Source organism: Polypterus senegalus, chromosome 13 (genome assembly GCF_016835505.1).
Source record: "Polypterus senegalus isolate Bchr_013 chromosome 13, ASM1683550v1, whole genome shotgun sequence".
Taxonomy (NCBI): Eukaryota; Metazoa; Chordata; class Cladistia; order Polypteriformes; family Polypteridae; genus Polypterus; species Polypterus senegalus.
Window position 1 is genome coordinate 92,264,797 of NC_053166.1, and position 12,828 is coordinate 92,277,624.

Below are 12,828 nucleotides of genomic sequence, written 5' to 3' on the forward strand. Positions count from 1 at the left end.
ACTCAACCAGCATCCCTTTGATAAAAAAATCCTGTGCTGAGCTAGTGTTTATAGATGTTAACCAAGACTGGGCCATTTTCTCTTCACACCCATTTTTCTACTAAGTGTAGGTGTGAACTCAGGTCAACTGACCCCATGTAATTAATAGATGTGTATATATAGATTGGTGATCATGAAAACCCCCTTGTAACTGGTTGGACGCTGTACTAGAACCCTTGTTAGTTTTGATGACAGATCTGGTATTTTGTTTAAATCTCTGGTATTTTGCTATTGGTTAGGACACAGCGGCAGAACTGCTGCACCTGCTGGGTCTTTTTTGGTTTTCACTGCTCTCTGTGTCTCAGTTCAATATTCACACTAAGAGTCCCTGCATTTAAGGGAATGGGGTACATTTTAAAGCCTTCTGAGGAGAAGATTTATTATTAACAAACTGGCCTGTCCATTTGTCAGATTTGCTGTTACATCTGCAGAAATTGATAAATGCCATCTATCGGTTTCATGTGGTCACATAAGGACACTTAGCTAGATGGAAGGCATGTTTCACTTTATCTTGTTAGTGACAGCAATCAGTGCTAATCTAGTCCATGGAAGTAACCCAACCTCACTGCTCTGACTGCTGACATGGCTAGATAGGCATTGCGAGAGCAAATCTAAACCAGAAAAGCACATGAGTGTAAAGGTACACCCCACCTGCTGCAAAGCTTTCAGGAGAAATGTGCAGAGACCCTTATTTTAAAATATGACCAAATGGAAAAATAAATTGGGCTATTCCAGAAAATTTCTTCTTAACCCAAAATCGCCAAAGCTCTGTTTTCCCTTTCATCACAGATGCCTGGAAACTGTATTATGTATTATGTAGCATTTGCTTGCATTTACTGAAACAGCTTACTTAGGAAGGAAAAGCAGCAAAACAAGGCCATGACGCTGCAGGGATAAGAGGCCACTCAACTGCTTTTGCATTGACATTCCTCTTTAATTATTTATTGCTAATTTCTTTTTTAATCTATTTATTTTGCAGAGCTGGATTCCAAAAATAATAAAGAAAAAAGTGTGCAATACTTTCATAGAGGACCCCACAAGGTAAGAGTGCTTGATAATCTTAATTAAAAAAATACATTTTATTTATATAGCGCCTTTCCCATGCTCAAGGCACTTACAAATATAAGAACGAACAGCAGGGTATACAGTATATAGCATTGTACGAAGCAAATACATAAATAAAGAAGATTAAGACAGTAAATTCAGAGAAAGCCTAACAGACAACAGAATTGATGGTTTCGCACACACACACACAGGTTACATGAGCATCTTGACATTGAGGTAAACTGAGAGAAGGGTAATGAAGTCAAGTAGAGCTAAAAGCCTTCCTGAACAGATGAGTTTTGAGTTGTTTTTTAAAAGAATTCATGGAGTCCGCTGACCTGATTAATTTCGGTAGGTCATTCCAGAGTCTGGGCGCTATACAGCTGAAGGCCCTCTCACCCATGGAGTGTAGATTAGTGTGGGGCACAACAAGATTTCCAGAAGACCTTAGTGGACGGGCAGGCACATAGTGATGGAGAAGGTCACTGATGTAGTTTGGCGCAAGGTTATTTAAGGCTTTGTAGGTTATTAGTAGAATTTTATATTCGATTCTGTAAGACACAGGAGCCAGTGAAGATGGAGCAGGATGGGTGTGATGTGCTCGGTGCTGCTGGTTCGAGTAAGGACTCTTGCAGCTGAGTTTTGAATAAGCTGGAGCTGTGATATAAGATTAGAAGGGGCACCTGCCAGCAGCGAGTTACAATAATCGATGCAGGATGTGATAAAAGCATGGACAAGTTTCTCAGCATTAGAAAAGGAGAGGAAGGAGCGAACACAGGATATGTTACGGAGGTGAAAGTAAGAAAGTTTCTTAATGTGATTTATGTGGGTGGAGTAAGAAAGGGAGGAATCAAAAATGACACCAAGATTCTTTGCAGTAGAGGCAGGTCTGATGAGATCACCGCCAAGATTGACTGGGAAGGAGCTCATTTTATTAAGTTGCATTTTAGTCCTAATTTGCAGGAGTTCAGTTTTGTTGCATTTTACTTTTAAAGAGTTCTGCTCCATCCAGGTTTTAATTTCACTAAGGCAGGTTGTGACCTGAGAAAGCTCTGATGAAGTTCCACTTTTAACACTGAAATAGAGCTTAGTATCATCTGCATAAAAGTGATAGCCCAGTCCATAGCTACGAATAATATGGCCAAGGGGAAGCATATAAATACAGAAGAGAAGAGGGCCAAGGACAGAGCCCTGAGGAACTCCTTGTGTGACTGGCGCTGAGTAGGATCTGCTGTTGCCAAGACTAACAAAATCTTCCCTATCAGTCAGATAGGACTTGAACCACTGGAGGGCAGTGCCAGAGATACCCAGCATGTTCTCCGTTCTAGACAGTAGAATGTCATGTCTGACAGTGTCAAATGCTGCACTGAGGTCTAATAGAATTAATATACTGGTTTGTCCAGAGTCTGCTGCCATAAGCAGATCGTTGATTTTGACAGAGACCTTAAAAGTGCACTCTGATATAACAGAATTACCTTCCGAGGGAGGCCTCCACAGGGCTTTTTATGAGCTTCAAATTTCAATGTTAATTTCTTTTTTTTGTTAAGCACAAAACTCAGAAGCCCAATGAACTATACCAGGGGTGGCAAACTCCAGGCCTGGAGTGCTGCAGTGGCTACAGGTTTTCATTCTAATCCTTTTCGTAATCAGTGACCAGTTTTCACTGCTAATTAACTTTTTCCCCATCACTTTAATAGCCCTGAGTTCAGCCCACTGAATTGATTACTTTCTTCATTAAATGACAGCCAAGCGGAAATGAGATGTGAAACGAGCTGACACATGACCAGCTAAACTGGGGCTTCAAACTCCAATCAATTTCACTCCAATCACTTTCTTAATGAGAAGCCAATTTCTAATGTTAATTAAACCCATTATTTAATTCCATGGCTTGTTGCTACTCTCATTCTGCCACAACACACATTTCGAAAACTGTTGTTTTTCTGTTCTTTCTAAGAGCAAAATGTTTTGGTGACCTGAGAAATCAACCTTACCAAGACCATCACCTCTCTTTAATTTCAGATATTATGTAATAGTCACAGGGGAGCCGGTCATGTGGTGGCTTGTTTTGTGTCTCGTTATTGTATGGCTGCTAATTAGAGAAAAAGAAACAACTATGGGGCCTGAGTCAAGTTAATTAAAAAAAGTAATTAGCAGCAAAAACTGGTCACTAATTAAGAAGATGGCAAGAATGAAAACCTGCAGCCACTGCGGCACTCTAGACCTGGAGTTTGCCACCCCTGAACTATACAATAATTACAAATCCATCAACCAACCCACTATATCCTAACTACAGGGTCATGGGGGTCTGCTGGAGCCAGTCCCAGCCAACACAGGACGCAAGGCAGGAAACAAACCACGGGCAGGGCACCAGTCCACCACAGATAATTACAAATACTGTTTTAAAAATGTAATGCAAAATAAACAAAAACATAATGTTGCAACATAAATAATGAAATATCATGCAATAAATTCATAACTATAGTATGGTATTAGTTCAGATTCTCTCTTTCAGAGTCAGGCTGCTCATGAATAGGATTCCATAGGCAAACTACGACAGTTTCATTCAGACAGAAGATGTCCATATGCACGCTAATCATAAATGATGACTCATCCATTCCAAGGCAGACCCTGAATAGTGAGAAAAGAAAGAAAATGGAAAAGACTTAGCAATGGGAAATCATAAACAACTGCTTAATTAAAAGACGTTCGACCGTGTCCCTTGGGGAATCCTGTGGGGGGTGCTTCGGGAGTATGGGGTACATTATAAGGGCTATTCGGTCCTTGTACAACCAGTGTCAGAGCTTGGTCCGCATTGCTGGCAGTAAGTCGAACCCGTTTCCGGTGAGAGTTGGACTCTGCCAGGGCTGCTCTTTGTCACTGATTCTGTTCATAACTTTTATGGACAGAATTTCTAGACGCAGCCAGGGCATTAAGGGGGTCCAGTTTGGTGGACTCAGGATTGGGTCACTGCTTTTTGCAGATGATGTTGTCCTGTTTGTTTCATCAGGCCGTGATCTTCAGCTCTCCCTGGATCAGTTCGCAGCTGAGTGTGAAGTGGCAGGGATGGGAATCAGCACCTCCAAATCCGAGACCATGGTCCTCAGCTGGAAAAGTCCCCTCTCAGGGTTGGTGGCGAGATCCTGCCCCAAGTGGAGGAGTTCAAGTATCTCGGGGTCTTGTTCACGAGTGAGGGAAAAATGAAGCGTGAGATCGACAGGCAGATTGGTGCGGTGTCCACAGTGATGCGGGCTCCGCATCGGTCTGTCGTGGTGAAAAAGGAGCTGAGCCGTAAGGCAAGGCTCTCAATTTACCAGTCGATCTACGTTCCGGCCATGTCCAACCGCGAGGATGCCCCGGGGAAGACCAAGGACACGCTGGAGGGACTATGTCTCCTGGCTGGCCTGGGAACGCCTCGGGATTCCCCTGAAAGAGCTGGAAGAAGTGGCCGGGGAGAGGGAAGTCTGGGCATCCCTGCTCAAGCTGCTGCCCCCGCAACCCGATCTCGGATAAGCAGAAAAGAATGGATGGATGGTGGATGGCAATAGGAAACAACCTCAGCAGCCATGCTAATGTGAGGATGCTGCGTACCTTTAGATTTGATGTACAGTAAATGATTATGCCCATGGAGCTTCCCTGGTAAAAGTAGGTAAATTGTGTTCTATAGCTAAAGGCACTGCATCATTTACTGGCTCTATTTATTGCAGAATTTTAAGGAGCCTTGCATTTTGAGACTGTAATGTGCAGTGCATCCAGGAGTACTGGCACAAATATGATCTGTAAAGCAAGGAAGGTCTGATCTATTTCCAACTAAATCAAAATAATAAGTTGATTTTATATGTAATTTTTTTTGATGTCATTGATAATGTAATGTTGTTATGCGCAACATAATAATGCTAATTTAAGGAATACCCTACAAAAATGTATATTTTTTATATGTTACTTACTCCATGTAGTTTGTAGTGATGGCTGATAAAAAAAAAATATCTCATGCTTTTATACAGAAGGGAGAGAAAAAGGTTTAAGATATAAAAGAACACAATGATGACCAATGCTGCCCAACAGCTTACAATGTGAAAAACATCCATGGAAGAAGGAAAAAAAAACTCACATTACTCGTGTCACACAATTCACAGGTCAGTTATCAAAACATGCAAAACACATGCATTTTTTGCTGAAATATTGTTAAACTCAGTGCACATAATAAACTGGAAATTCACTCCCATTGTAATGCGCTTCTGAATTGAAGATCTGCCTCTTCACTCATTCATTCATTCATGGTAAAGAATCCTTTGAGATAAAATAATATAAAACAGTACATTTGTAATAAGTCATAATAATATAATAATTCCATGTAAACATTCCAAAACAAAAAAAATAATATGTAAAAACATCAGCAATAACATAATAAAAAATAAAATAACTATCCGTAATGTTCCAGATACTTAACACATAAAAATATAATAATTCCAAAAATATTTTGAAATTAGGTGTTTCTGATAGTGTCATACTTTTTATAATAATATAAACTCACTTAAACTTAAATCCACAGATGCCACGGTCCCAAGCAGAATGTTAGTTCATCACAGAAATAAGGATAAAATAACATAATTAAGTTAGGTAATATAACTCCACAATAACATCAACATTTTAGCTATAACATATGTAAATAACAAATATAAAAATTGTTCATAAAGTAATAAAATCGAGTATTAAGGAAAACAGAAAAATAATCAACCATAAAAATGAAGCAATTTTAGCAAAGCCTTTTTCTAATGGAAAACACTTTAATACAGTACATGTCAACATAATAATTCAGGTAAAATGTTTTGACACAGAAATGTAATGGCTAATAAATATTTTATAAGTTCATCAAAAACATTGTAAAACAAAACTGACAGATTTATTAAATATATGATTGACAATCATTTTCTACAATAATATAAACTTTCCCATTAATTCCTGCAGTTCTATTTTATGTTACATTGCCCAATTGTATTATGCGTTTTTGAAGTTATGTTATTATAAGTTACAGGACAATAGATTTTCATTATACCACCCCTTTAAATATTTACCAATGTCTATTACATGATTAATTATACTGTATAAAGTATTTGCAGTTGTTAACAGACAGCCTCCTAGAAAAAAGTTATCCTTTGTCTCCCAAAAATCAGACTCAGTTAGTTACTGCCAGGATGCAGGATCTTTTAAACTCATCCCAGATTTACTTCCAGTCCATTCTGGGAATCATTTCTTGGGTCAGTGTAACACTCCTGGTATAAAGTCTTTAGGTTAGGGTGCCCTCTGGAGGCTGTCGATATTACAGCACTTTTAAACTTAAATTTATACATAGTTAACTGTAGAAATACGGTGCATGGTTCAAGGATGCCTGCTGGTTTTTCTTCTCAGCAACACTTCAAAAGCATTTTCCTGCTACCATCTAGTGTAGTGGGAAATAATGCATGTCACCAGAACTTCTTTTTGAATGTGATGCTCCCAGAAAATAGCATTCTAGAATTTTCTCTACCCAGACAGGGTTTAGCACACCAAAAAGTCTCATGCCTAGTCCACTTAAAGGTTCAAAGGTTTTCTGCCTGTCACAGTGGTTTTCTCCATTACGCTGTACAAACTGCTGTGGCCATGTTCTCAGTCTGATGCCACTTCTATACTCACACCATCCCCCATCAAACTCATGTCATTACGCAATCTCCACTTTAAAACATGATTATTAGCTTTATTTAATAACTCTTTTAAGACATTTTTACAACAGGGGTATAAACAGCATAACAATGATGCTGGCAACATAAAGCAATTTAGGCTTAGAGTTGTGTGTGCTTCTTTAGGTATCCAAAAATAGTGAAACTATTTTGCTGTGACGATTAGCACACAAATTGTCCTTAATATTATCAGAGAGTTTCAGGCTCAACTCTGGGCATTATTTTTTGCAGGATAAGCTTCTTCATAGTCTGCCTTTTATAGAGACTATGGTGTCAATAGTTTACTATACTAATTGTCCTTTTTGTTAAATTTCATCTGGTGTAGTGCACCCATGTTTAAATCCATGTGTTTTCAATACCTAAAGTACAAGTACATCAGAAGTAGTCACAAAGTCAAAATTATGACTTCATCCATCATCAGACCCACTTAATTCATTAATGAATATATACAGTACACTCACAGAGCAAATTATTAGAAACACCTGCACAGCTGCTTATCCATGCAATTATCTAATTAGCCAATCATGCAGATATAAGTCAGAAGCTTCTGTTTATCTTCGCTTCAAACATCAAAATGGAGAAAAAAAACGTGATCTCTGTGATTTCAACTGTGGCATGATAAGTTGGTGCCAGCCAGGCTTGTTTGAGTATTTTTGTAACTGCTGATGACCTGGGATTTTCACACACAATGGTCTGTACAGTTAACTCTGAATGGTACAAAAAACATCCAGTGAGCAACAATTTTATGAATGGAAACATCTTGTTGATGACAGAGGTCAGAGGAGAATGACCAGAAAAGTTATAGTAACTCAAATAACCACTCCATACAACTGTGTTGTGCAGAAAATCATCTCAAACCTTGTGACAGATGGACTACAATAGCAAAAAGCCATGTTGGGTTCCACTCCTGTCCACCAAGATCAGAAATCTGAGGTTACAGCAGGCACATGCTCACCAAAACTGGACAGTTGAAAACAAGAGAAACATAGCCTAATGTGATTAATTTCCATTTCTACTGAGGTACACAGATGGTAGGAGTAGAATTTGACGCCAACAGCATGAATCCATACACCCAACCTACCTTGTGTCAACAGTCCAGGCTGGTAGTGGTGGTGTAAATGATACTGGGAATGTTTTCTGTTTTGGGCCCTTTAATACCACTTAACGATCACTTGAATGCCATGGCCTATTTAAGTATTGTTGTTGATAACATGCATCCCTTCATGGCCATAGTTTACCCATCTTCTATTGGCTACTTCTAGCATGATAATGAACCATTTCACAAAGTCATCACAAATTGGTTCTATGAAAATGACGATGAGTTCAGCATTCTTCAGTGATATTCCAGGTCACCAACTTTGAATAGAGTAAAACACATTTAGGATGTGGTAAAACACAACAGTTGGAACATTAACATGCATTTGACAAATCTGCATAAACTACATGATGTAATTATGTCAACACAGACCAGAATCTCAAAGTAACGTTTCCAACATCATCCATGCCATGAACTGAGAACTGGGGCTGTTTTGAGAGCAAAAGGAGGACCTACTCAGTATTAGTAATTGAGCTCCTAATAATTTGTTCAGTGAAAGTATAACATAATTGTCATCCATCAGTCTCTCTACATCTCCATTTATATGGTTGTTTAATCTAATTCTTAGTTGTGTAGGCCCCAAGGCAGGAACAGGCACTTGACTAGGTGACACTTCACCACTGTGTAATGCAACCAAGAAGTTATATTTTAAAAATTCCAACTAATGTCATAATTGGAAAAACAATTTCTTTTATTTAACTTTTGTTTTATTAGTTTCTGCTATCATTATAAAACTCAGAATGTATTAACCAAAGTTGACTTGTGTAAGACTATTGCAACATTTGCATTTATGCCATCATTTTCAGCACATAGGAATCTTTTTGCTCTTTGGGTCAATTTTATTTCTGTAATTCTTTTTCTTCCTCATAGTTTGCTCCAGTAATGTATTTTATGAACCTAAATTGAAAGTCCAAACCAGAAGAAGGGTTGAACCTATTCCATCAATTATGCCTTGAAGACCACAGATGAACATGTCACCAGACCCTTGCATACCTCACCCACACACATCAGGAGATCAAGCATGTTGAGTCAATACGTGTAACACAAGTCTTTGAGAGAAGTAGAAGGCCTGCACAAAAACAACATAAACACAAAGAGAAAATACAAATGATATGGAAGACACCTTAGCCAAGAATACAAATCCTCTTTGAGTTGCATTTTGCTATACAATACAATATTTTTTGTATAGCCCAAAATCACACAAGAAGTGCCGCAATGGGCTTTAACAGGCCCTGCCTCTTGACAGCCCCCCCAGTCTTGACTCTCTAAGAACACAAGAAAAAACTCCCAAAAAAAACCCTTGTAGGGAAAAAATGGAGGAAACCTTGGGAAAGGCAGTTCAAAAAGAGACCCCTTTCCAGGTAGGCTGGGCGTGCAGTGGGTGTCAGAAAGAAGGGGGTCAATATAATACAGTACAATACACAGAACAGAACAAATCCTCAATAGAGTATAAAAATTAAAATTTTAGAAGTGCGGAGTAGAATTTGACAGTAGATGATATCACATACAGTAGAGTCTCGCTTATCCAACATAAACAGGCCGGCAGAACGTCGGATAAGCGAAAATGTTGGATAATGGCAGGTGTTAAGAAAAAGCCTATTAAATGTCAAACTATGTTATAATTTTACACATTATGAACCTAATAATCATGTTTTAAAACAAAACAACAGAATAAATTAACTGAAAAAATGAACTTACAGTTACAGAATTGTCTGGAGTTAAATACAGTATGTACTGTACTTAAAAAGTTCAGTCCTGTGATGATTTAAAGACATTTTTGATCGTAGTCTGCTTTACTGACGAGTGCCGTTTCTTCGCTGTCAAGTCTCTCCATCTTTGCAGCATCATTATGTCGATTCCTGTAGCTTCTTCTTGTTGGTCAATGTAATTAATTGCAGTTTCTAGAGCCTTAACTCCGTCACTCATATAGTCAACATCCGTACGAGCATATACTGTTTACTAAAGCATTGTGACTGTGTGTGTGTGTGTTTGTGCTGTGACGTGCGAGTCCCCGTCTTGCACTCGAAAACTCGGCTGAGTCTCAGTACTTTTAGCAACACCAGCTTTATTCAGCTTGAAACAGTAACAGCGCAGTTATTTTAGCGGGATCTGCCTTTCTCCCATACACAGACACAGCAGTCAGGCAGGGTCAGGGGGAAAGTAACACTGTGCCCTGCGCATAATGTTTTAATGTTCCTTGTTCCTTGCATCACCTATCGATGGCAGGCGCTTATAGCATGTCTGCGATCTTTTCGGATTGGCCTTTATGGCGAACTGCTATAGCGCTGGGAGACTGTGATTGCATTGGGACGCTCTTCCGCATGTCGTCCAGTTGGGTGGAATCCCACAAGAGTTTAGAAACTCACTCACACCAGCCATGATTCTTTTCAAAGGTAAAGTGCAGGTTAATTTGGTTTATTTATTTTTACTTTATATTATGTATTAATCATTTTTATATGAATAGTTTTGGGTTGTGGAACGAATCGTCTGAGTTTCCATTATTTCTTATGGGGAAATTCGCATTGATATACTGCACGAGTGCTTTCCAGAACGAATTATGCTCGCAAACCGAGGTTCCACTGTAATTAGCTGCAGTAGAGTTGGGAGCAACAAAAAATAGACTACGCTCACGTTCGCAACTTGCAGTTCTTATTGCCGATTGATGCATTTTTTTTTTTTGCGGAGGAACGTAGGATAATAAGGAATGTTGGATAAGCAAAGGTAGGATAAGCGAGACTCTACTGTAATATGATTTGGATTTGTTTAGAGTCCTAGAGACCTCATTCATCAAGCTGCCTTCCCCATTTAGCCATTCCACAGCTGAAATAGCGCTAATCCGATGAAAGGACCCCTCTTTCCCATGATTCCTGCGATCCTCCATCAGGGATAACTTTACCTTAGGCAGGCAAAACAACTTGGCAGGTGGGCCGTGGCACCAAGTGACACAATTGAGTGCAGAGAAGAGAAACAGAATAGGTGAGGATTAGTATCAAATTATAACTATCATGTTACTTATGTTTTAGTACTAATGACTAACAACAGAGATGCAGTCTGTACAGTTAATCAGCAGCTCTAGTCAGGATATGCTAAACTGAAGTAGTGAGTCTTCAGCCGGGATTTAAAGGCTGAGACCGAAGGGGCATCTCTTATAGTAGCAGGCAGACCATTCCACAGTTTAGGGGACCTGTAACTAAAAACTCGACCTCCCATTCTTATTGTATTAATTCTTTGAATCATAAGCAGACCGGCATCTTGAGATATTAATGCGCACTGGTTTGTAAGTCAAGTTATGTAAGTTTTGCTATCTCTCTTACTAAAGCTCAGAGATTAGTGCAGCTTTCTCTCCTAACAGAATTCCAGCTCGTTGCCATATACAACCCTAGCCGTCCTACTTTTATCTCAACTTTTTTTTTGTTTGTCGCTCTTCTGTGTTCTCAACAGGCTTTTATAAATTTCTCCCGCAATCATCTGACAAGGGACCTGGTCATACCTTTCATCTATCATGTGTCCCTTGCCCCTTTAAACAAGCGAGATAACCGTGCGTGCTCACCTGATGAAGCTGGTTTGCTTGCACATTCACCTTCCAACACCTGCTTATTAATTCCTCTGCCCAATGAAGGCCACTTCCACAGACAGTAACAAAATCCGAAAAAATGCAGTTCTTAAAACTTTACAACACTGCTCAATCTTACCGCTTCCAAATCTGCAGCAGCAAGCAAGAGGCTCCAGAAGAAACAGATGAGCGGTGGTCGATACAACTCCCCGGGTGCCCTTCGAGGGGAGACGGGTCATGTGCACCTGAAAGGATACAGGTACACGCTGTTTCTCTAATCTTTATTTATAATGCTGAGAACTAACAGGGCACAGTTAAATATAATCAGAAGGACACCTCCGAGTGAAACTATAGTACTGTCCTGCAAAAAGCTGGTGAGAGTAAACATACCACTACGTTGCTGTTCATGGAGTTACATCTTCACAATGAGGTAGTGAAGTTTCCTACTTGGAGATTGTGTCTGGCACAGAAAAGGAGACTATGCTGGAAAGCAAAAGATAATCATCAGTCAGACAAAAATAAAAGAAAACCCATAATGCTCTGAGCCTATACTTAAGTGAACATCGCTATGGACAGTGGAATTGAGTCAAATGGAACAGATGGGTTACTATAGCCAAAAAGAATCTGGGAGTCAATGGGAGATATTTTCTGCAATAAATGAAATGAAAATTAAAATTATAAAATGAAAATGAAATTTGTCTTTTTCAATTTCATTTTCAAGGCCTACTCACAGGAAGAATTACATTTTTTCCAATTTCAAGTAGTATACAACATCAGTTACCCACTGACTTAAAAGAAGTGGGCTAGGATTCTTCCAGTTGAGCAAGATAAGTCTACATGGTAATAGCGAAGTAAAGGCAATTACAGTTTGTTTGTTCTGCTCCACTTTTAGCCCATCTGGGAATCCACCAAACACAGCTGTTAATGGAATAGGAGTGATTGTGACACCAAGGCTGTCTAATGGGCATTCAAAGATTTTGGTCCACAATGATGTTAATTTGGTGCACACCCAAAACCTGTGGCCCAATGAGGTTGGAGCTTGATTGCAATGTTTGTAGGTTGGATCTTGCACTCGAAACATTTTGGACAATTTTAAACGAGGCAGATGTGCTCGATATATAATTTAAAGTTGGATAATTGTATGTTCTGCACATATGGAGCTCAAGTGAATTCTATGCATTGCTACCTTCCACTTCTTTTCTGAAATGTCGAGTAAAAGATCCTTCAGCCATTGTACTCTGGGATCTTTGAAAGGAAGGGAATTTAACATGTTTACATGTTTGCATTTTCACTTTCAAGATCTCAACATGCAAATAGTGTGATTCAGTGGGTGGGGCTTTGCACCTTGAATTCCGACAATTCTTTGTCCTCCATAGCTTGTG

The 12,828-nt window shown here is 39.3% G+C and overlaps 1 protein-coding gene across 1 annotated transcript in view; it reads left to right on the forward strand.

The window, feature by feature from the left end:
* trpm4a (transient receptor potential cation channel, subfamily M, member 4a) overlaps window positions 1–12,828 on the forward strand; it is a 139,108-nt gene that overhangs the window by 23,741 nt on the left and 102,539 nt on the right. The window contains exon 2 of the mRNA XM_039773837.1: window positions 1,019–1,080. Coding sequence (XP_039629771.1) covers window positions 1,019–1,080 — 62 coding nt within the window. The remainder of the gene's footprint in view (window positions 1–1,018; window positions 1,081–12,828) is intronic.